Source organism: Penicillium oxalicum, chromosome IV, assembly GCF_001723175.1.
Source record: "Penicillium oxalicum strain HP7-1 chromosome IV, whole genome shotgun sequence".
Lineage (NCBI taxonomy): Eukaryota > Fungi > Ascomycota > Eurotiomycetes > Eurotiales > Aspergillaceae > Penicillium > Penicillium oxalicum.
In genome coordinates this window covers 498,352-521,487 of record NC_064653.1, presented here as the reverse complement: position 1 = coordinate 521,487, position 23,136 = coordinate 498,352, and the positions used below count along the sequence as shown (strand labels likewise).

Sequence of the window (23,136 nt, the reverse complement as noted above, 5' to 3'; positions counted from 1 at the left end):
CAGGAAACATGTCCTTCTCGTGTTGATATTGAGTCTATGTATATTTTAACGGACAATTGATCCATCGCTCCCACTTGCTGGAGAAACCTGGCTTTGGAGGGTTTAATGCCATTCCAACATGGTTGTTCCCCTACACATATACCTGTATCCAAAGCCAGCGTCAACGTAGATGCTGCACCCATGTCAAGACCCCGTTCAACTGTTGTGACGCTCGTTCCATTTCCGATCAATAATAGCTAGAGATCGTTGCGCTGGAAAGCTGTCAGTGGTCCAGTCTACCCGAAATCCCAGAATCACAACACCACCCTGCAACCTAGATCCTCGTGTATGAAATCTTACCTGATGCAACCACATCGAGGGCCTTGATTGAAATGTTCAGAGGCTGATTCAACATGTAAACAGCCGCATCTGCAACATCTCCCGCGACCAACGGACTGTTCATGCATCACACCTGATTAGCTCCAATCAAACATCAATCGCCACCTGAAATCACGCCCGATCCAAGTACAAGCCTGAAATCCAGCCTGCTAAAAGAAGGAACGAGGAAACAGCACTCACTCATATCCCTCAAAGAATTCATCATACATCTGCCGATCATGTCCCACCCGCAAAGAATGGAAATGCGTCGCCACACAACCAGGTCGTAGAGCAAGAACTCTGATATCCGTCCCAACAAGCTCATTCCGCAGGGCATTCGTAAAGGCTTCCTGGCCCGCCTTAGTAGAATGATAGACTGCTTCGCCAGGGAACGGCGGGACTTCGAGCCCCGTCACGGAGGTGATGTTGAGAATTGTCCCTGAATTCCGACTGATCATGCTTCGATTCAGTACGGAGTGAGTGACGAACATGGGTCCGTTGATGTTGGTTGAGATCATGGTTTGGATATCGTTGATTTTTAGATCATGGAAGGCGTTTGGAGCGCCAAGAGCAAGACCAGCCTGTTGATGTCAGTCCATTGTTTAAGAGAGAGAGAGAGAGAGAGAGAGAAAGGGCAAGTAAGCAGAGGGGGGGGGATAGGGCTTTTGAAACCATGACTTACATTGTTAACGAGAATGTCAATATGGCCCAATTCTTCAATCGCGCTCTGAATGGCCGTGTCTACTTTTTCATGGTTTCCCACGTCTGCAGCTCGATAGATGACTTTGATCTGGGGATGCTGCTTGACCAACTGGTCTTTTAGATTGGACAATTTGTCCTATTCACTAGGATTTCAGCCCTTCTCTGATATCAAAGTAAGATCGAATGGTCTTTTGGGTGCATCCTACTTCGGATCGTGATAAGAGAATCAAATTGGCACCCTCTTTTGCAAGTGATCGTGCAATGGCCTCGCCGATCCCCATCGAGGCACCTGTCTGTGTAAGTGAAATGATGCAAGATTAGCTGGATGGTCACGGGCTCGTACGGCAAAGTAAAGCTCTGGGCAGCGCACCAAGAGGACATTCTGGCCGTTCAGAGGCATGTTGGTGGAATTTGCGTTTTCGATCGGGGTATTTGGGATGTAGACTGAAGACGTTGAGAAGGTCGGCAACAGATCCTCAGGTTATATTAATTAATGGCAGAATTGGCCGCGAGGGAGCGGATTTCCCTCGTCATCTTGGATCTTTATAGCTTGGGGAATAGAGTATTGAGGATATGGATCTCCCTCGACGTCATGGCTGGGGGGACCCACCGTTTATTACAAATCCGTGTGTTACGGTGACTGTAGGCCAGGATGAAGAGTACTTTGATTCAACTTGGTACTATCGCTGGGTATTATTTGATAAGATTTGAGAAGTGGATATTCTCGAATTTTCAGGGACTAGTCAATTCCTACAGGTTATGTTGCAGTGTTTGATATCCTGAATTCGGGTGAATAGTGATGTCGGGGAAACGGATAGAATGGATGTCGAATCCATGAACGTGAGTTATTCAGAGCTAACCAAGACGGAAGTGAAATCATAGGTCTCTGGTCCTAATTTTTGGCCAAATTAAGATTCAATTGTCACGGATTTCTTCGAGATGAACGTTTTTTTTTGGGTTGCCTTCAGGTGCGGGGGTTCCCTTGTAATTCAAAGACGTACATGCTCCTGTTGCATCGTAGATGCCGGGTCGGACTCTTCTGCCTAGAGGAGAAAAAAGAAGAATCAAACTTTGAAGACCTGGTACTCACTTTGAGGAGAAAGTGAATCTTAGAATTGCGAAATGAATAAGAAATAATTTCTATAAATTGAGAGTATTTTCTATCCTTTCATAGGTGTTCTCCCCCAGTGGTTCAAAAATCTCATGTTCATTTCCACTATCAGCTCAGCCCCCTCGGTCAGACTCCAGAGCCCCGAGAACATTCTACAGTTCCCCGAACTGATTGCATCTCATGCCCAAGTGAGCGAGCATCGAGCTCTTCCAAATCATGCACCTCCGCATTGTCAATGATCCGAGCATGCCAGCGACGAAACAACTGCACAAAGAACTGTGCCACGCAAATCTGCTCGGTGGTATATAACAGCACCGGCACTGATGTCTTGGCCTTGGTATAAAAATCAACGGGGGCCCACATCGCGTACAGCAATGGTAAGCCGAGGGCGGTGCTTTTGGCGGGCGAGCAGAAGCAGACCGCGATGGTTTCTTCGGGGGGTAGGCTTTTGAAGAGGGACTGGGACCATTGAAATTGTTGAAGAACCTTTGGAGGCTGGCAGCTGAAGAAGGCGATTACGGTGAGTGCGATGTATAGGATGATGTTGAAAAAAACGACAAAGATGATGCTCTGCACGGATAGGCTTTGAAGTGCTCCGGTTGCGAAGCAGGATGAGAAGGTTGTCCTACATGACATGTTAGCACTGCGCCGCTCAATTGATTTTCCATAGACTCGATTCTTTCTTTCTGCCACGTGAGATGAAACCTATGATCAACACAATATTGTGCAATTGCAAAGACTCACCAGATAAGTAAAAGCATACAAGCACTAGACAACTTTGGCAACCGGGTCTTTTGAATCACCCGGGCCGTCCGCTCGGGCCACGTCCAACGAACTGCCTGTCCGATGAAAAGAGGAAGCAGCACGCTCAAGCCCAACTGCTGAAACACATGTGCATACATGGTTCCCAGTCGGCCTCCGCCGTATCTCCATGTATCAAACTCGACGGACTTTGGCATGAGGGTGACCGTCCAGACCGCCGTCACAAAGGGACCGAGCACATTGGCTATCAAGACCTCGACCAACGCGGCCGCATCATCGCCCCCAGCCGCTCGGGTCATGACCACGTTGGAAGCGATCGTGGTCGGGATACATGCTGTGAGAATGTAGCCCGCTAGAACGGCACGGTCGATCTGACCGGCGGGATCGGCCACGAGGATGACATGGACGACGGCCAGCACCAGAGCTGGGACGAAGAGAAATGAAATGACTTGAACAAGGAGATGCAGTCGCCAATTGAGGAACTGCTGAAAGAGCTTTTGACGGGGGATGCTCAAGCCGGAGACGAAGAAGATGATCGCAATGACGCCGTACAGGACGGTATATTCACTGCGAATGACCCCGCCATCGGTCTTGGCGATATCAGGAAAGAGATAGGCCAAAAGACAGGCGATTCCCATTCCAATCAGGAGCCACTGGCGAAGAATCATCATCAGGACCTGTTTCAGAGCTGCCGACGAGCGGTCTCGGACCCGGCGAGGCCGCAGGGTGGCAGAGCCGGTAGAGCTCTCCATTGCTGGCGGTTCCGACTCAAAAGGCACATCAGAATCAAACGATTTCTCCGTCACATCAGATCCAGAGGCATTGAGGAGCACTTGGCGTTGAAAGTGATAGCTGGAGCATCGTGAAGATGACGCGTTGGTTGACGATGAGCATCGGTGGCCATTTTTCCAGCATGCGCGTGATCGGATCTACTCCGAACAGACTCGGAGATTACTGCGATCATGTTGGCATTTAACCGCGATGAGATCTGGCAGACTGAGGGTGATGCTGACTACCATACCATGAAAGACTCGGGGAAAGACAACCTGTCTGATAGTCCAAGATTTGGCGTCGATCGTACGGAGAGAATTTTCTGGTCCTTGGACTTTTCTTTTTAAGAAAGACAAACTTTGTGGCTGCTCAGGTATGTAAAAGTGTACCTTTGGTGAAGTTGCGGACCGGCGGAGGGAGAGTGTGGCGGACTGGCATCCAGCCCCCCGACCGTCGAGAATCGATACCTCACAGGTACACTCCGTCTCTACTTTTCAGTGCGGGGTACATGGGAAGTAGAAAGGTCGTGGTGTAGGTACCACCCAGGTTCCTCGATGGCAGACATGTGAATGGTCCCAAGTAAACAACGAGCATGTGCCAATGGTGCCATCCACGATCTGCACATGCACGAGGTTGGTTCAGCCCAGTACCGCAGACTGGACTCATATCTGTCTGACTCATCAGTACTCCGTCGTCAGGACTGGTCCTGTCGAGTCTGGATGCTACGGTGGTGATTATTGGGGACGTCACTGCAGCTCCGCGGGTGATCTCCAACACTAACTCTCCGGAGTCATGCATGGATGATTCGAGTGCGCATCAACCCCCGAGGCCATGAAGCTGTTGTGCGCAGCGCCGACCTTACGCGTCCACTGTGTTTTATTCTTTGGTTTTGTGTTTCATTATCTCGATCAAATTAGGAGCAATCATCGAGAAAGGAAAACCATTCCACCGTACACTTCCGAGTTTGGTCCGATCCTCAATCACCGTCACGTCGACCGCCGATACTCGGTAGAAAAGAGCGCAGCCTCCATCCATGACTCCATCGTCGCAGCTCCATACTACTGGACCCCATGCTGGATAGATTCCCCACATTGGCACATGGTACCATGTCGTCTCTTCCCCTTATTTGACGCGTGAAAGACGAAAATCCAAAGAAAGCCACAAGAAAAAGAGAAAGACAAAGAAAAAGCAACAAAGACAAGGTTATCAGCGTCACTCTTTGCATGGTCCAGAGTCTAGCGTCGTGTCGAGGAAGGCGGTGGTCAAGATTCGGTCCTGCAGAAAACTGTGGGGAATGGAACTGAAGCATTTGAGCCTCGGCTGAGGGGAGCTCTGGGGAAGGCCCGAAAACTTCCGGGGTAAACCGCGAGTCCGCAACGCGAACGGAACTTGCCAGCTTGACGACGAATGCCGTCGGCAGCGGGCTGCGGTTTACGGAGGGGACCATCATTCGCCAGACTCGATCCATCGTGGATTGTCAGTCTACTGGAATTTCCGCCAGTCCGGAGTCAGGGGGAGGGGACAAAGGTCCGCATGGCTGAATGGTATCGATGGTGTGAATCCAGAGAGCGGCGGGAGAGGTCTGCATGTGATGCTCATCGAAAGTCCATGGAGTCAGTGTATATGATCCATATTGATCTATATTGATCGCGGAGATTTGTCAAATCTTCTCTCCTATCGAGGAGGGGATCAGCCAGGCGTTGCTGGAGAACGTCTGCGCATGATGACAGAGATCATGGGCACTGTCAGCATGTGAAGTTCCATCCCGGGAGATCTACTGAGGGACGGGATCACCATACTATACTGTAGACATGGACCAGGCCCGGTACATCCACACATGCAGGACAGCTGGTAGTCACCTAAGTCACTGGACCGAGTACTCCTACTACGATGAGCAGTCATGTCCTCGCGTGGAGTCGGTGCCACTGCCGAGTATTGGGTGGGCGCAGAACTACCAGAGCTACGGACTCGACTAGCTGGACCTCAGGAGTCATCCGCCCTTGTACCCGACCCGAAGGGCCTCGGGATTGGGGAACTTCGAGCGATGTTGGCACGTCTGAAAGTGTCCCAGAGGCCTAATAAACCCATTCTCTCTTTATAAGAATTGCCGAATGACCCTCGGCGGATATTCGCGCCGTGTGGATTTATGGTTTCTCTATTTCCTGCCCATTCGTAACTTGACATCCCTCCTCTTCTTCTCTTGCTACTTCTTTTTCTTTTCTTTTCTTTTTGTTCCCTCTCCCTCTCTCTCTCTCTCTCTCTCGTGTCCTAGTCAGCTCTACTATTTCCTGCCTATTCCCAAAGAACCTCCAATCTGGTGCGAGTTGAAAGCACTCCTCCGGTGGTCTTGGCTGTCCTGTCTGTACACTTCCGCTCGTCCAGCTATCGTTCCTCCGGTTCCCCGTCATAGCCAACCCAACCGTACCAACGGTTGACCATTTAGATCTCTCCCCCCGCAAAGTTTAGAATCACGGTCATTAGAGTCGCGGACAAGTCAGTTTGCGCCTCGGCTCGTGTCTTTTTTTCCCTCTCTTTCCTTCCTCTCAGAGACCAGGAGAAAGGGAAATTTCACTGTTTCGCGGGATTTTTCACTTCTCTCCCAGTCCTGCTATTCGTGATATCCTCGGTACATCTACTTGTACGATTCTTTGCACCCATTTCGACAGTCGCTATACCTCGGTTGTTCTGCGCATTCATCACCGTGATTTGAGAAGAGTGCGCTGCAAAGCACTCTACCTCTCAGGCGAATCAAACGGGAGCCATTGACTGCGCTACATCACGGCTTGAGCAACATCTACTTCAACTTCCCTCCAAAAAGGAAAAACAAAATTAAACAAAATGGCGGCGAAAAACTCCAACGGCAACAGGAGAGCGTCTCCCGCGGTCAATCTGATCGGTACAGTTTTTAGCCCGCTGAGAATTGTTTAGGGTTGCGCAATGAGAAAATGCTGACGACTTGACCTTTATAGCTGGTGGTGGCGCCGGTATGATGGAGGCTCTTGTATGCCATCCATTGGACACAATCAAGGTCCGCATGCAGCTCTCACGGAGAGCGACAGCCCCGGGGGTAAGTAGGATGAGGACTTCCACACCTTACCCGCTTTGTTTTGAATCCAACCGCTGACGATGGGGTTCTCTTTGGGAATCGAATAGGCTAAGCCGCGTGGTTTTGTGGCTACTGGTGCCGAGATTGTGCGCCGGGAGACCGCACTGGGTCTCTACAAGGGACTCGGGGCTGTGTTGGGAGGCATCATTCCCAAGATGGCCATTCGATTCACCTCCTACGAGTCATACAAGGCCGCACTCGCCGATAAAGAGACGGGCAACGTCACCAGCAAAGCTACGTTCCTAGGTAAGCACCAGCTCCTCTTCAATCCAGAAGCAGAAAAAGATGAAGTAGAAGGGGAAAACAAAAATGATGTCTAGTTCGTTCAATCCTCTGTGCTATTCGCTGACATTTTCCCCCCTTCTTTCCATTATAGCTGGTTTGGCTGCTGGTGTGACCGAAGCCGTGGCGGTGGTCAATCCCATGGAGGTCGTCAAGATCCGTCTCCAAGCTCAACACCACAGTCTGGCTGATCCCCTCGACACACCCAAATATCGCAGTGCCCCTCACGCCCTCTTCACAATCATCCGCGAGGAAGGCTTCAGCGTGCTCTACCGCGGTGTTTCCCTCACAGCCCTGCGCCAGGGTACCAATCAAGCCGCCAACTTCACCGCGTACACGGAGCTCAAGGCTGCTCTCCAACGCTACCAGCCCGAGTATGCAAACGCCCAACTGCCCTCCTACCAGACCACTTTGATCGGTCTGATCTCCGGTGCCGTCGGCCCCTTCTCCAATGCCCCGATTGACACGATCAAGACTCGTCTTCAAAAGACGCGCGCCGAGCCAGGTCAGTCTGCGCTCAATCGCATCATGGTCATTGCCAAAGATATGTTCAAGACGGAGGGTGCGCGGGCCTTTTACAAGGGTATCACTCCTCGCGTGATGCGTGTGGCCCCCGGTCAGGCGGTGACTTTTACCGTGTACGAGTTCGTCAAAGGCAAGCTGGAAGCGTCCAACTGGGCCTTTGTGGGCGGGAAATTTGAGGAATAGAGTGTCTTGGACCAAAAGTTCCACGCCGGATAGGATCGGGTCGGATAGAAGGGTAGGATGAGGACGGCATCAGGTTGCTTGAGCGCTCTGGTGGGTGGGTAGGGTGAAGGAAAGCATGTGATACCATTTCATAGCATGCCAGCGTTGCATTTCTGCTGGTGCTAGTGCTGCTGCTGCTGCTGTTATTGATGTTGTTGTTGTTTCTTGTTTGTTTTGTGTGGATGCCAATTGCGCGGACACTTGTCCGTCTTGTTCAGTCATTCTGCCTCTGGTAGTATGTGATTACGCATCTGTTTTTTGTAAATAGTCTCTCTCCAGTATCAGATGCATCGTTTCAAACTGCAAATTCGTATTGGGCGGATAAGTACTGGTATGTAAAGATGGACTTAGTTCGAAGGCTTCAATGGCCTGGAATAGGTCTTCATTTCGAGTTCTGTCACAGTATGCTGTCTTGGACAAGTTGGAATGCTTCTCGGGGGGAAAGCAAGATTTACCAACGCATTTGCCCGAAACTCATCATCATAAGCGATGGGCATCCACATAGTGTAAGACAATTTGAGTATATAGAAATTTAAACCCAAATTTAAATTACACAACATAAGAGAACGCGCCCAACTAGGTGACCGAGGTGGCTCCCCCGGCTAGTTGAGGTCATCACCAAGCCGTCCGATCCGCCCCTCCAGTCAACATTCACCGCTTCGCCCCTCTTCCCCTCCGCCTCTTCTGTGTAAACAATCCGAGAGGAAAGACTACGTGAATCGAGTCTTTCTATCTGCACGCCATCATGCAGTCAGGAATTACAGGTACAACCACCCACCCTCCGTTGACCTCTCTCTTACACCACTCAGCACACTACCGCGAGGGCGTGACTGAAGATCACTGTATCCCCGCCTCCCATCACAAACTAACCGTAATTCCCATTCCAGTCTCCTCGGAGCTACACGATGCCTTCAATCGCTTCACTTCCGACTCCTCCATCTTCTGTCTCCCCGTCACCATTACCGCCGAAAGTCTCACCCCGCTGACTCCAATTGCCTTCTCCGGATCGTCCTCCAGCCCCGATGCTTTCTACACCTCCCTGTCGCAGATCTCCTCGATCCTGCAGCCCAAAACTCCCATCTACCTGCTCCTCCGCCGTCCGCTCCCTTCCAAGACCACCCTGGTCGCATTGACCTATATCCCCTCCAATGCACCCGTCCGGCCCAAGATGTTGTTTGCTTCGACTCGCTCCACCCTGGTCCGTGAGCTGGGGACGGAGAAGTTCGACGATACCGTCTTCGCGACGGAAGAGGAGGAGATTGTTGGTCGCGAGGCGTGGTCGGAGCGCGATGGCGACAAGGCGGGCGTGGGTCGTGAAGCGCTGATGGGAGAGAAGGAGCGTGAGCTCGAGGCTGTTCGTCGGGCTGAGGCGGAGGCTCGAAGCGGGACCCCGCATCGAGATATCGGCATCGGTGGGACCTTTCGACCGGGGACGGGCTCGGGCATGAGAGTTTCAATGCCGGTTGATGAAGCGGCCAAGTCGGCGTTGAAGGAGCTTGCCGACGGAGGGCTTGTCCAGCTGGTACGTGTCTTTCTACCGGAGACTCTACAGAGTGTTTGAAAAAAAAATTGGGGTGGTGATCAGGTACATTTCTTTTCTTCTAAAGTATGCTAACAACACGGACATATGCAGACGGTGGACGGGTCCACAGAAACCATCACGCTGGCCGACAAGAAGACTGAAGTGCAATCAGACTCCGTGGCCAGTCACATCTCTTCCTCGTCGCCTCGCTATTCCTTCTACCATTACCCGGGCTCCGACGTTGTGATCTTCATTTATACCTGTCCCACAGGCTCGTCTATTCGCGAGCGTATGCTGCACGCCAGCTCGCGGAGGAATGCCATCACCATTGCTGAAGAAGAGGGGCACAAGATCACGAAGAAGGTAAGGTGATTTATGGATGAATGCAGTCGTGCAGAATGGCTAACGCTTCTGAACAATGACAGATTGAAGCTTCGGGGCCGGATGAGATCACTGGTGATCGCCTGAAGGAAGAGGTGCAACCAGCACAGGATTCGGGACCGGCACGAGGCTTTGCCCGCCCGAGACGTCCAGGCCGGTAGATAGCTGATCGTCTTTTCGTGTTGGACCGGCTCGCTTGGAAATAGGCGCCCTTCGGCTTTGTATAGTAAGCCATCGCTTGTCGTCTCGTATTCAAACTACCCATGGCAGCTCCAAGCGTAAGTTTTGACTTGGCCGCGATACGCCGAAAGGCTGTGTCACAAGGCGCCAGAGTTGTAAAAAGACATGAAGCCCCACACGAGCCTCCATTTTGACACTGTCTTCTCCACACAAAAACTGGCGGTGATAACCAAACACGCCACAAGAAAGCCCAGGGGGCGCAGCTGAAGATCATTGATTCCGAAAACTTTTCTTTTGGTAAAAGAGATCTGTCCTCGAACTGCCCAGATTTATAATCTTAGGACAACCGTCTCGATCCTTCTCCAGGCGCGTGCATTCAAAGCAATAGAAAGCATCGCTGATGCCCTCTCCACCGCAGACAACGCACTTGTTCTGATAGTTGCCAAAGGAGCATTCATCGCAAATTCGCACGAGAGTGGTGGGTCGCACGTAGGAATCGCACACTGGGCATTTGCCGTCGCATTTGTCGCAGACACGGCCGATGGAGATGCCGGGCTGCTTGCGGCACATGACGAGATCGGGGTGATGGCGAGACATGATGAAGGCTGAGTCTTGGAAAAGGGCTGCAAATATCTTTTTGAGAGAATGCAGTCACCAGGTGGCGAGAACAGATATAGACACGGACGATATGAGCAAGAGGTGGGGAAGAAGAAGAAGACGTGACCCGCGGTCGATAAAGTATTGGAGGCGAAGAGAAGCGGGCAGAAGTTTGGGAGGGCTGCCGCGCACGTGCCACCAGCTCCCAGCCTGCGCCAATCTCCGAGTCTCCGAACAATAATTGAGCAAGTCAATCTTTAAGCAGTGACGCGAGCCTTTGAGACTGAGGCAAGTTGTGGAATTCAAAGCTTCCTACGACATCAGTATAGAGCCTTGAACTGTTGAGCGTGTACAAATCCACCAAGATCTCTGGCAGTCTAGCTTTTTCAACATGTCAGAAGGGTGAGATGGTCCCTTTCATTCGCTACTGCTGAATGCGCCTGGCCATGTTAGCTAACCTTTACCATCTTTGCCCCGCGCAGAACTCTTGCATCAGCTGTGGCAGTGCCCGAGCAAGAGACCATTCCACAATCACCTGAGCTCCCAACCAAACGGAGGCAGTCTTCTATATCAGAGCACGACCCCAAGCGCCGCCGCCTGAGCTCCCAGGGTGACCTCTCGCCAGATGCGCGCCGACAGCAGCATTCTCCCGGGCCGTCGGTCCCTGATCGTCCAACAGAGCGAAGACCCAATCGTCAAGGTCGAGAAGAAGATCGCAAGCGCGGGCAGCGGCTGTTTGGCGGGTTGCTGGGCACACTCTCGCAAAGTTCGACCACGGCGGCGCAGAAGCGTCGCGCTGATATTGAAAAGCGGCAGCAAGATAAGTTGAAGTCGCAGGCCGATGAATACGATGGCTTGAAGAAGCGGCGTAAGGAGCGGCGTGATTTGATCCGCAAGAAGGAGACGCCCTTCTATGAACAAGAGGCGGTACGTCGTCAGCCCCTTCGGAACTGCCATTGGATGGATTTTGAACTCGAGCAGAGTTGGATGGCTGACACTTTTTTTGACAATTTTAGATGCGAACGCGACATGAGACCCTCATCGCCATGGCACATTCTCTCAAGACCCGAACCGAGCCAGTATTGGTATGAATAGCCTATTCTCGAGTCTGATCTTGTCTACATGCACCGACGCTAATATTCTTTACCTTCTGATTTGCAGTACTACAAGCCTTGGCAATTACGACCCGGAGATGAAGCTATCATTCAAGAACAAATTCAAGAGGCAGAAGCTACGATTGCACGAGAAGTTGCCGCTTTCGAGGCTCAATATCCCCCCAAAGCTTTCCTATATGAGCCGATTGAATCAATAGCAACGGAGACAGGACCGCTTGAATCGAGAGTGGACGAAGAGCGGCCACAAGAAGCACACAACCAGCCGCCTGCGGCACCGAGCTCGGAGCAAGCCTCGACTGACAAGCCTGGGGCTGATACGAAATCAGACGACCATCCTTCTACAGTCGCGGCGCAATCTCCCGCCAAAGAAAAGCCACCGACTCCTGCCGGATCTGATTCGGCACCTCGCTCAGAGGCCACTGGTGCTGCCGATGCTGAAGAGGGAAATCGCTCACACCACGATGACGATGGCGACGAGATGTTGGAGGATAATGAGGATACGGTGATTTATTAGCGATTTTGACTGGCTTTGTAGAATACCTCCTTCTGATTGTCTCAAAAGCTTCCGGAAGTCCTTTTTACTTTCTAGCCTTATTTCCATCCTCTTCGACATAGTCTTGAGTCTTTGCGTATTTCCCCACCCCAGTGACGCTGCAGTGAGAAAATGGTATTGGGGCTCCTGGGCAGCTCCACAGCCGAGGTATGACGAAGGGTCTCAGAGCCGCCCGCTCCTCGGCTTGCTCTTAAACAACATTCCCCTCTTCAGCGCTCCGATTGTGGAGAGCCATTGGGAAGCAACTCGGCGACCCTGTCTATTAGCTGCTCGGTTGAAATATATCAATTAGCTACAGAATATCCACATTTGGCTCTGTCTTGACGCCCGGTAAGCCTCACGTGATATTTCGTGCAGTCTATGCTTCGTTGGCAAGCTATTGACCAGACGCGATCAGCGACTGCCCTAAATATTTGTCAATTTCTGCAAGATTTGATAGATCTTGAACCTACAATCTAACAGCTTGAGCTACGTACATTCACAGATCTTTTTTTTCCAACTTCAATTCAACCTTCAAACATGGCGGTGGACAAGATACGTGTCTCCGGTGATCCCCGTATCCAGTACAAGTCGGCCACCGTGAATGGTCGCCAGTATGGTGAGTTTCAGCACGCATTTCATTCTGAGAAGACCAAGAGGAGAAATTTGCACAATCAGACCATGGAATACTTTTTCCAAGGACTATATGTTCTGACGACTGACTCCTGGCGACAGGCTACCTTCTCAGTCAGCCCGACTCGGGCAAGTATCGGGCTACAATTTTCCTGGTAGATTTCCATTCGCTTTCATTGACACTGACCTGAAGTCAATTTGATGGCTAATTTAATGCCCAGATCCATGGATTCCCAGACATTTCGATGGGATGGCGGTATCAGATCCCAATGTTTGTGGAGATGGGATTGCGAGTTGTCGCACCCGACTGCCTTGGATATGGTCGAACTGTGCGTGTTTCCTCGTCGAAAGATCAGGCGGTTACTCATTTCGCTGATACTAACACGAAATGAATATCAGGAAGCACCTGATGAGCTTGCTCTTTACTCTCACAAGCGCTGCGCCGATGATATGAAAGCGCTCGCTACCCATCTGGGCGAATCCAGGATCATTCTGGGTGGCCACGATTGGTAAGATTAAAAAAAAGGAGCACTCCAGCCGTCAAAACTAAGCTTCTGCCATAGGGGTGCGGCGCTCTCTTATCGAATTGCCTTGTGGCATCCAGACTTGATCAGTCATCTGTTCACCGTCTGCGTGCCGTATGCACGTCCCCAGCCGACATACTTGTCCATTGAGGACCTCGTGAACAACTCGGCTTCTCATTTCAGGTACCAGATTCAATTTGCTGATGGCGATGTCGAAAAGGTTGTCCACACCAAAAGCGACATCAAGCAGTTCTTGGCTGCCATGTACGGTGGACGGACAGAGAAGGGAGAGGTCGGCTTCGATGCCGAGAAGGGCGTTTTGCTGGACAAATTGCCGTCCTTGAAGCCTTCGCGCTTGCTGAGTGAGGAGGTGAGAAAGCATTCATAATCTTGCAGACGCGATCTGGAAGAGACTTCGACAACATACACATGCTGACGCTGTCAAACACCAACAGGAGCTAGACTACTACGCGACTGAATTCTCGCGCCATGGAATGCATGGTCCCTGTAAGTTTCATTTCTCTTTTTTTTGGCTTATCGACGCTCGTGCAAAACAGTCCGCTGATTGACAATAGTGAATTGGTACCGTACCCGCCGTGTGAACTATGAAGAAGAACTCGCCATCCTGGATCGCAAGATCACGATTCCCGTCCTTTTCATCCAGGCGCTCAAGGACCAAGCCCTACCGCCTCATCTGGGCAAATCCATGGCCAAGCACGTCCCCAATATGACCATGAAGCAGGTCAATACGGCTCACTGGGCACTGTGGGAGAAGCCTGAGGATGTTAACAGGATTATTTCCACTTGGATGAAGGATGTTGTTTTTGCTGATGGCCGTTTGGGCAAGCTTTGAAGTCTTGATGTGGAAACACAACATTCATGCCCGCAGGAATGGCAGATATTGTTAAGAATTTAACCGTGGCCCGACGACTTTGAAGTTCTGAATATAGTGGCAAATTCGAATGTTTTCGAATTGTAGATAGAGGGCTCTATCATCTGCGGTAGGGAACGTCTGGGCGAGTGCATGATGTACCTTGAAAGCTTTTCACCTCCGTTCTAAGATATTCTGTTACATAGATATCTCTCCGTTCTCCGGCCTCGGTCCTCTCAGATTGTGTCAGGACTCCGTTTGTGACCTCTCCATATTCACCTCGTCTCAATACCTGAGGCCAGTCTCCGTCACAGTGCTTGAAGCTGAGAGCTATTCGGTCTGAGCCAGGTAGCAGTCAAGGTGCGGCAGATGGATATTGCTTGAATAAACGTTTTAAGGCGTACTTCAATTTTTTTTTTTTACATGTTACTTGCCAATACGAGCGGATTTCTTTCACGCATAGAGTAGTGGCCGTTTCCATCATATCAATTCCTTCGATTGGGAGCCCTCAAATTAAACAAACTAACCTAAAGAGTGACAAAATTTGACCAACATAACCCATAAAAGAGTAAGCATATTAGTGCTGGAATGTCTTGGTGTCAATGTTGCATCCGACCTTTTCAAGACGATCGACAAAGTCCTGACCCAGAGTTGCCGATGTGACGATACCACCCCGCGAAACTTTCTTCACCTTTTCCTCGTTATTGAGGATAACGATTGCCGCTTCTGCGAGGAGCAGACCAGTCAGTAGGTACATGCCACCGTCAAAGCTGAATTTTCCAAAGGCTCGCTTGGGAGAGGGGCCCTCCTGATCAGCGGTAGCAACCGCGTGATACTCGAGACGGTCGTGCTTGGACGCCTCGGAAGAAGGACCCTGGCCTGGGGCGAAGACGAATCTGCGGACCAGCGCGCGAATAGGAGGAATCATGAGAAGAGTGATGCCCACGAGGAAGCCGACGTGCACGGCAACGCCGATGAGGGAGTTTCGAACGTGCAAGAATTGGCGGAAGAAGAACCGCTTGCCATAGAGTTCGGGCATCAAGGTGCTGCTGCGATGCACGATGGTCACGTCGGCGATGCCGGAGGGCGAGGTAGTCACTGTGCCCAGATCACGAATCCAGCGAGCACCGATGAGCTTAGAGATCAGGGACTCGCTCGGGATATCTTTTGGTGGCGCGGATGCTGCGAGTGAAAAGGGATTCAAAGACTTCATCACTTCGCTCGGGGGGAGCCAGTCGAAAATGCTGAGAACGGTGTTCAAGGTGCCACCACTGGCGCCCGATGTCCTGAAAGTGTGTCATTAGGGATTTCCAAAGCCATGAAAATCGGTTAGGAGAGGTTTCACACTCACTTCATCTCTTTGATACAGCAGTCAATCTGACGGGTCTGAGTCGCCATTTCCTCGCGAACGTGCTTGACCAGGGCCCAGGCCAGGATGTCTGCTGGAGCACTTTCGACACCAACTGAAGGGATAATCTGGTGCATGTTAGCAGCAGCCAATGCTTGACTCGCACCTCAGACATCACACTTACAATTGCCCCGTTGCTCTTGGCTTTTTCGTGGTACTTGTCGATAATCAGCTTCACCCACGGCGTCTCGCCAGTGCTACAAATCTTCGTCAAAAAAAAGGACAGGCACATGAAGTGGAAAGTCACTCACGCATCGACGTAGTGAGTGCCATGCGCTGCGCAGGCTTCCACCACCGGTGTTGAGTAGAGATGGTAAGGTCCAACGCAATTGATGATTAGTCTTGTCTTCTGCGCCAAGTCGTTTAACTCGGCTGAGTTGAGCTGCACGGCGAGAACATCTTGTTACATCGCCAGATTGAATGTTAGAAAAAAAAATATTTCTTCTTCGCTCACTGACAATTTCTCGTACCGGGCTGGATCCGATCTGCATTGAGCTTCTTGAGCTCATCGGCAATGGGATGAATCTTTTGCGGCGAACGACCAGCGATCGCCCATTTGAGATCGGTAGGGAGGTTTTGAACAATGTGTTCCGAGCAGAAACGACCAGTATATCCAGTCGGTCCCAGCAAAACCAGATCATATTGTCTGTTGGACGTCATTTTTGAAGCAGTTGCCGGAGTACGGAGATGGACCAAGAGGTGACGTCGTTGTATTCGAGAGAGAAAAACTACTAGCAATCTCCACCGCTACCTAGACCTCAGGCTGTGAAGGGAGGTCAATGGTTTGAGAAAAATGAAGACGCAGTTTCACTCAATAAGTGATTTTTCGAGACTCTTTTGAATTTCCGATGGTCACACTAATTAGATACCGAGCTGGTCCGACTAGTAATGCAGTCGTCAAGGTATTACTTGCTCGTCGCGCAGGGCGCAACTATTTCACGTGATAAGTTCAGGCGATCAGGACCGACGGCATTTGCACCGGGGGTCAAGTACCCGCAGGCTGGACATTTTTGCAAACCAGGCGTTTCTGCAGTAGAAAGTTTGAATGAAAATGACCAGCGGGTTTCAACTTTGATTCAAAAAAAATACATTGTAGGTGCCAAGCACAAATCTTATGCAATGTGCTCTCTGACGCTTATGATTTAACATCTGTTTGTATGAACAGGAAATACGATGAACATCCATAAAGGTAGCCTAAGGAAAAGGAAAAGCCAGGTGGTCTGTGCTCCATCGGAGACTCATGACAACACCGACGAGGCCACACTATTGGAAGCCCACTTGAAGAAGTGGATTTGCAGATCACATGATTAGAAGCCCACTGGGAACTTCAGCCGGAGGATGGAAGCTGGGGGCAGAATTCAGACGTGGGCTGAATGTTACCGCCTGCCTCTTCTGGATCAAAGACTGGTTGCATCAGCGCCTTACTCAGATCAGGTGACCGCACTCCGCCAAGGCTTCGAGCCCTAAGCGAGCCCACCCACAACCGCTCTTTTACAGCCTGGGTTTGAACACTTCGCTATCCATCTTCACGCTCAACAGCCGCCATACAGCCAAGATGACCAAGCGCACCAAGAGTATGTTCAAACAATCGAAATCTAAGCCTTCACTCGATCGTCGTTGAAGCCATTGCTAACTCCTTTCCACAGAGGTCGGTATCACCGGCAAGTACGGTACCAGGTATGCTCGACCCTCCTGAAAATCCCCGTTCGCGCCTCGATTTTTTCCACACCGTGATCATCTTGATCTCGCATTCGTCTACGAAATAGCGGATTCGACTCTGGCGCTTTCCCCTTCTTCAGACCTTCGATATTGACCTCGGATTTTTTTTCTGTTCGACAGATACGGTGCCTCTCTGCGTAAGCAGGTCAAGAAGGCCGAAGTTTCGCAGCACGCCCGCTACATCTGCACCTTCTGCGGAAAGAACACCGTGAAGCGCAAGGCTGTTGGTATCTGGGAGTGCAAGGGCTGCAACAAGACCGTTGCCGGTGGTGCCTACACCGTCTCGTAAGTCGCGCCTCGCTCCGATGATGGAGCTTGATTTAATCTGCCGGATTCACGCCGCTGCTCGGACACGAGTCAAGCTGTGGCTTCCAGCTATCAATGGGCGTTCTAACATGACATCTTTTTTCAACAGTACCCCCGCCGCTGCTGCCACCCGCTCCACCATCCGTCGTCTTCGTGAGATCGTTGAGATCTAAGCGTGATAAACATGTTTTCCTTTCTCTTAACGGCTACGTCTTGAATACCAAAAATGAAAACTTCGGAATCATAAAAATACCCTCTTTTTTTTCCTCGCAAAATTATACGTAATCTGGAGTTTGTCATGCGATCATCCCTGACCATCAAAAAATTCGACTTCACTTCCTCTGTGACCATTTCTCCTCATGTTCCGACCCCGGTCGGAACCTGCTCACAAACTCGAATCATCGACGTTCTGCCTTGTCGCGATCGACCGTGTCCGCTCGTTCTCCTACGCTGAGTCAATGAAAAAAAAGAAACATCCGTAGATTTCGTCACCCGTGAACCATTTGACAATCCTGATGCTTTCCGTGTCTGCTTTTTGCGTCGGTATTGTCAGAAGGCATCACAACCGATATCTCATGTTCCGATCAAGCACGCCGAAGCCACTTTCCGATCCTTTCAGAATCGTTACGGCGATATACGACAGCGACTGAATTAGGACAACATGCTCACAGAAACGCGCGGGCTACTTGATGCCAACTTGTGGCTGGGGTGAAGCAGCTTCACTCGGTCCTCAAATATGCGACCGATAAATGGCTTGGTAGACATTTTGCTTTTCTAGACTCTGTTCTGCGTATTGACATTTTGCGTAAAATCAAGATTCGCAGATACGGCCGTGCATGCCGCCCAGGGCGCCTTGCAGCGCCCGGCGTGCGCTCACTTGGAACTACAGATGGCCTCTGTCGACCAGATCAGCATCCACCTGCAGTTCCGAGTCACTCTCCCTGAACTGAGTACCTTTGGAATTAATCCATCCCACTGTGGATCTCAGTAGCGCAGAAATCTGTCCATGTTTGGGTCATCGTTCCCTTTCTTGACTTTCTCCTTGGTCCTCCCTCAGCCATTTGATTCGCATGTGCCCTCTGGCGGGTGATTCGCCTCCGTCACGTTGGCGCCCTGTTTTGCGTTAGACCCGAAATCCTTGGCCCACCTTCAAAAGGCCCGGCTGCCGCTTCTCCACTTTACAATCTACACACTCTTCCCTCACTTACTTCTCTCCTCACTTTCGTTTCGATGCTTCATGCCGTTTGCCAACCGATTGATCCGTATCTTCTATTCTGTCCATGTCCGACACTTGTATTGTTTGCCTAGGAGACCTTGGCGAAAGCGCCAGTGACCCTCTCGCGGTCGAGCCGGTGCCAAGACTCGATCTCCACGATGCTGCTGACCCAGCGGCTAAGGCCCCGGCGCCCGATGACGATGAAAGCTCGGGCGAGATAGCCCAGTTGCTCCCCTGTGGACACATACTGCACAACGTATGCTTGAAGCCCTGGGTAGAACGGGCGAACAGTTGTCCAATATGCCGCCGCAACTTCAACATGGTTGAGTTGAAGGCCCGGCCCGGCGGTATGTATATTCTCCAAACCCTCTGCTACAAGTGAATTCGGTGCCGAACCCAGCGAGGGATCAAAAGTCATTTGAGATTTGAAGTAGAGGCTGATTCGTTGTCTGTACTCCAGGTCCTGTCACATCATCGTATGCTGTCCAAGACCGAGTCCAGGTCGCCGAAATCGACCCGTCCATGGTGGTCGACTACATCGATGACGACTTCGTCGACTATCAACCTTGCACAATATGCGGGGAGTGTGACAATGAAGACGTTCTCCTCCTGTGCGACGGCTGTGATGCTCCCTCTCACGTGTATTGTCTGGGGCTAGATGGAGTGCCTTCGGGGGCGTGGTACTGCGACACGTGTGAAACACAACGTGCAATCGAACCTGCTTCAGAGGGGCCTGGTCGACAGTCCCGTACGAGTGATCGCAGGGACAGCCGCACTCGGGGACAGCAGCGTCTGGTACGAAGCAGGAATCAGGCGAGTTCTTTGCACTGGGCTCGTGTGTGGCAAGCCGTGTGGGATAATCTCAATTTCGATTTAGATTTCCCATTCGATGACGACCGCGCTGCACAACGTGTGCTGCAGCAACGGCGACGCGAAGAGGCAAACCAGCGCGAGTTTCGTGCCTGGCAACGCCGATTCGAGGTCGCGGAGCGACAGGGCGGGGGGCATCGTTTTCGTGACAGTGCTCCCCTTTTTGACATTGAGTCGGCCCGACCCTCACGTCCGCGGGCGCCTAGAAATCCCACACCTGAGCCGGAGTCTCTTGAAGAAATGCGAGCTTGGAACGCATTCGAAAGGGCTCGTGAAATCGAAAATAACCCCAGTGCTGCTCGTAAACGCAAGGAGCCAACACTGTCACCCTCGCCTGAGCCCTCAGAGCCCCAGCGTAAACTCAAGAGGCCACGTACGAGGCGACCTCAGGAACTCGCCGCCATCGCGCAACGCAACGGGGAGTCATCAAGAGCGGCCAGTGCAAGTGGTGGTATAGGAGGCGGCAGCAGCTCCGCTGGTAGCACGAGCTCGACTGCGCAATCTTCTGGGACAAATGCTCGGTTGAATGGAGATCATTCAGCGGAACCCAGCTTCCTTTCGTCTTTGTTAAAAGAAGTCGAAGATGCATCCGCCACTGAGCGTACTACGCCTCTCATGCCACCGGCTCCAACATCCATTGCCCCCGCCGAGCTCGTCTCCCCGCGACCCTCCTCCCCAACGACATCTGCCATGTCTTCCCACCAGTCCTCTCCGCGTCTCTCCTCTACCACTCCCCCACCTTTTCCACGCAGCCGCCCCTTGTCTCCTCTTCGGCTATCCTCTCCCGTTCAACCTTCATCCCCTTCCTTCTCACCCCAGGTCTCATGCTCCGGGAGTCCCCTCTCCCCGGCTCCTACCAAGCCATCCTCGTCATCGTCGGACGAGTCGCATCGCCCTCGCTCTCGTATCCCACGATCAGCCGGTGAGAGAACCCGACCTCGACCTGCACAAGTGTCATCTAGCAGTGCGGGTCCTGCCTCCGATGTGAAATCGGAAATTCGAGGCATGGTCAGTACCGCGCTGAAGCCCCATTATCGCTCCAAGACCATCTCCCGGGAACAGTATACCGAAACCAATCGCACAATATCGCGCATGCTTTATGGACGTGTCGGGCAGGCTCAGACACTTAGTCCCGAGGATCGCGCAGATCTGGAAAACACTGCCAACTTTGAGGTCCAGAAGACGGTTGGTGTGATACACAAGAAGAACAAAGAGGACCGGCAGAAGCAGAAACAGAAACAGAGACAAAACAAGACCATCCGATCTGCCGCCTCAGAAGATGAGATCCCATGAACGATCTCCTCTCATGTCTTTCTCTCAGACACATGCCCCCCTCTCGTACAACAGCATTTGGGTGGCGTTTATTTCGACCCAGTCGCGCACATCTGTCCGGACTTCAATTGGCGTTTTTTTTTCCAGGGAATGGTGTGATCCCATGTGGTCCATTGCAACGGCGTTTCTTTATCTGCCTTGTCTCTTCTGCTCTTACTGTCTCTTTTTCCTTCCCCCGAATCAGCAGTCAGCGGGATAATGTCTCGAGAGGTCTTTGGGATTTGATTGACCCTCCATGACTTAATGACTTAATGTTAGCAACTTTTGCCCTATGGGCATTGCAATTTCACTCAGACAATCAAGCACATTTGGCTTTGTCAATTCAAAAATGTATTCCCGAGTCTGTAGACTGTTTACCGATTGGAGAAAGAACTCGGAGGCTGCACTCGTTTCCTTTGTTCGCCTGAACCTGTCTTGAATTTTGTCGACCACCTCCGAAATACAGCCCGGTACGTAAGGTACCCGGGGCATTGCTCAGTTACATTATGCTTCTGAAGCTGAGACATCAGGCCGTGTACCAGGCATATCAGATTTTGAGGGCCCCGATTCTTCTTTGCATGGTTTCTGTTTAAGGTCTTTCTCAAAAGGTGGGTGCATCTGATTAAATACTCTCGTTCAGACGCGCAGTCTGATTGTTGGTATTAATGTGAAACCAATGATATGCGTGCCTGCCTTTCAGCACTAGTCAGCCTCGTTCTTTCATCTGAAAAGTCGATTCTTCGACACTCCCAGTATCTCCCTCCGCCACACCTGTGGTCAGCAAAAGGCATTGAATTGATTTCAATACGATTCATTTCCCTCACTGTCGACTTGCACACCACATTTGGGTCCTGATTCAACTGCTCCTGCAACGCCAAGGCCATCACGTTTCTTTGTCCACATTTGGTGCCAGCAAACGCTTCTTCCAGTGTCCAGATCAACATCACCATTGACGGGCGAGTTCCGCATTCAAGACCTCTCAATAGAATTGCTTGCTTCGTAGTAGCAATTTTCTTGACCCAATGGTACGACAGCATCTTGCCGACTGCGACTGTGAACGCTGTAAACCCTTGCCGAAAACGCTGCAGTGGCTTGTGTACAGAACAACAAAAAAGGAGCTGGCCAACGAGGAGATTTATGCCCAACGCAAACAGCAAGAGTGCCGTGTCGCCGAGGATTTAAGGAAATGGTCCAAGGGGAAAACCCCCCAGCCTGACCCCTATCAACCCCCAGCGTCGCAGCGAGTCACCCGGTCTCGAAATTCTTCTTTACCGGGACTATCGCCGGAGACTTTGATAGTCGCGCAAACCATTCTGTACCGGTTCAAAGAGGGCCGAACCTATTTCACGCACCTTGACATTCAGATCATGTTTTCCTGGCATACATATCAAGCCATGGAAGGGAGGACCGTGGACCCGGCCTTATCTCTGCTTCTTGCGTGTATCATGATACCCTTTGCGACGGATGAAAGACTTGGCACCCGTGCCACGGAAATCCTGCCGGGGAGCCGAAGTTCTATCGGAGATGAGCGCGCGTCTGAAATCAAAGAGATTGCCCGTCTACTTGCGGCAGATGGCGCCGGGCTGCGGATGTGGGACACTTTGCAGCAGGGCACCATTTTTGCCTTTGGAGCCTTGAACACTGCATCCTCGCGGGTGTTGCCTGTTGTCTCGTTGGAGTCCTCGTCCACTTCGCTGTGCAAGAGTGGCTCGGGTGAGTCGGTCGGGCAGATTTTGGAAGGCGTGGTTATTGGACCACCGCGCTCTTCCTGTTCGGAAGATCTGGCGGATCGGCTACAGGAACATGTGCGTGCGCAGCAACTGGAGGAGGATAAGCAGTTCTGGATCCAGCGAGTCCGGGACATTGAATCGGAACAGGTCAAATTACGGGAGCTCTGGGCGATGATGGAGTGCAGGTTGTCGGCTTTGGAGAGTGAGAATCGGCGTCTCAAGGAAATACTACACACAGCAGCATCCATGTGCACAAAGCCTTGGAGCTGTTGATGTGTGTGGCCAGGCTACTGGGCCTGTCAGTTCTATAACGACATCAGTATCCACCTTAATGCCCATGTGAGCTATTGTACTGTGTATCGCTACGTTATGAACCGGCTTCC

General features: G+C 51.4%; 12 protein-coding genes across 12 annotated transcripts; 7 read left to right on the top strand and 5 right to left on the bottom strand.

Annotated features, from left to right (window-relative positions):
* Positions 1-195: 195 nt before the first annotated feature.
* On the bottom strand, positions 196-1,459 carry POX_d04967 (uncharacterized protein; the record flags this gene model as incomplete). The annotated part of the gene is made up of 6 exons (XM_050113822.1): positions 196-251; positions 340-434; positions 559-938; positions 1,040-1,195; positions 1,266-1,352; positions 1,403-1,459. The coding sequence occupies 6 exons, from the start codon at positions 1,457-1,459 to the stop codon at positions 196-198; spliced, it is 831 nt and encodes a 276-aa protein (XP_049968773.1).
* Positions 1,460-2,296: 837 nt separating this feature from the next.
* POX_d04966 (uncharacterized protein) lies at positions 2,297-3,684 on the bottom strand (the record flags this gene model as incomplete). The annotated part of the gene is made up of 2 exons (XM_050113821.1): positions 2,297-2,795; positions 2,915-3,684. 2 exons carry the CDS (start codon positions 3,682-3,684, stop codon positions 2,297-2,299), a joined length of 1,269 nt encoding a protein of 422 aa, XP_049968772.1.
* Positions 3,685-4,679: 995 nt separating this feature from the next.
* On the bottom strand, positions 4,680-5,171 carry POX_d04965 (uncharacterized protein; the record flags this gene model as incomplete). The annotated part of the gene is made up of 1 exon (XM_050113820.1): positions 4,680-5,171. The coding sequence occupies one exon, from the start codon at positions 5,169-5,171 to the stop codon at positions 4,680-4,682; it is 492 nt and encodes a 163-aa protein (XP_049968771.1).
* Positions 5,172-6,541: 1,370 nt separating this feature from the next.
* POX_d04964 (Succinate/fumarate mitochondrial transporter) lies at positions 6,542-7,799 on the top strand (the record flags this gene model as incomplete). The annotated part of the gene is made up of 4 exons (XM_050113819.1): positions 6,542-6,599; positions 6,673-6,770; positions 6,857-7,055; positions 7,186-7,799. 4 exons carry the CDS (start codon positions 6,542-6,544, stop codon positions 7,797-7,799), a joined length of 969 nt encoding a protein of 322 aa, XP_049968770.1.
* A 784-nt stretch (positions 7,800-8,583) lies between these two features.
* On the top strand, positions 8,584-10,530 carry POX_d04962 (uncharacterized protein; the record flags this gene model as incomplete). Its single annotated transcript, XM_050113817.1, has 5 exons — positions 8,584-9,360; positions 9,472-9,723; positions 9,786-9,898; positions 9,948-10,019; positions 10,263-10,530. 5 exons carry the CDS (start codon positions 8,584-8,586, stop codon positions 10,528-10,530), a joined length of 1,482 nt encoding a protein of 493 aa, XP_049968768.1.
* Positions 10,192-10,518, bottom strand: POX_d04963 (PHD finger-like domain-containing protein 5A; the record flags this gene model as incomplete). Its single annotated transcript, XM_050113818.1, has 1 exon — positions 10,192-10,518. The coding sequence occupies one exon, from the start codon at positions 10,516-10,518 to the stop codon at positions 10,192-10,194; it is 327 nt and encodes a 108-aa protein (XP_049968769.1).
* Positions 10,531-10,909: 379 nt separating the features above from the next.
* POX_d04961 (uncharacterized protein) lies at positions 10,910-12,147 on the top strand (the record flags this gene model as incomplete). Its single annotated transcript, XM_050113816.1, has 4 exons — positions 10,910-10,920; positions 11,001-11,445; positions 11,535-11,603; positions 11,680-12,147. 4 exons carry the CDS (start codon positions 10,910-10,912, stop codon positions 12,145-12,147), a joined length of 993 nt encoding a protein of 330 aa, XP_049968767.1.
* Positions 12,148-12,705: 558 nt separating this feature from the next.
* Positions 12,706-14,175, top strand: POX_d04960 (uncharacterized protein; the record flags this gene model as incomplete). The annotated part of the gene is made up of 7 exons (XM_050113815.1): positions 12,706-12,784; positions 12,901-12,953; positions 13,020-13,127; positions 13,198-13,307; positions 13,362-13,692; positions 13,778-13,829; positions 13,898-14,175. 7 exons carry the CDS (start codon positions 12,706-12,708, stop codon positions 14,173-14,175), a joined length of 1,011 nt encoding a protein of 336 aa, XP_049968766.1.
* A 595-nt stretch (positions 14,176-14,770) lies between these two features.
* On the bottom strand, positions 14,771-16,261 carry POX_d04959 (uncharacterized protein; the record flags this gene model as incomplete). The annotated part of the gene is made up of 5 exons (XM_050113814.1): positions 14,771-15,479; positions 15,545-15,669; positions 15,726-15,798; positions 15,853-16,000; positions 16,072-16,261. 5 exons carry the CDS (start codon positions 16,259-16,261, stop codon positions 14,771-14,773), a joined length of 1,245 nt encoding a protein of 414 aa, XP_049968765.1.
* Positions 16,262-17,156: 895 nt separating this feature from the next.
* Positions 17,157-17,799, top strand: POX_d04958 (60S ribosomal protein; the record flags this gene model as incomplete). Its single annotated transcript, XM_050113813.1, has 4 exons — positions 17,157-17,175; positions 17,248-17,278; positions 17,441-17,605; positions 17,736-17,799. 4 exons carry the CDS (start codon positions 17,157-17,159, stop codon positions 17,797-17,799), a joined length of 279 nt encoding a protein of 92 aa, XP_049968764.1.
* A 1,107-nt stretch (positions 17,800-18,906) lies between these two features.
* POX_d04957 (uncharacterized protein) lies at positions 18,907-21,005 on the top strand (the record flags this gene model as incomplete). Its single annotated transcript, XM_050113812.1, has 2 exons — positions 18,907-19,189; positions 19,303-21,005. 2 exons carry the CDS (start codon positions 18,907-18,909, stop codon positions 21,003-21,005), a joined length of 1,986 nt encoding a protein of 661 aa, XP_049968763.1.
* A 1,040-nt stretch (positions 21,006-22,045) lies between these two features.
* Positions 22,046-23,026, top strand: POX_d04956 (uncharacterized protein; the record flags this gene model as incomplete). Its single annotated transcript, XM_050113811.1, has 1 exon — positions 22,046-23,026. One exon carries the CDS (start codon positions 22,046-22,048, stop codon positions 23,024-23,026), a length of 981 nt encoding a protein of 326 aa, XP_049968762.1.
* Positions 23,027-23,136: the final 110 nt, after the last annotated feature.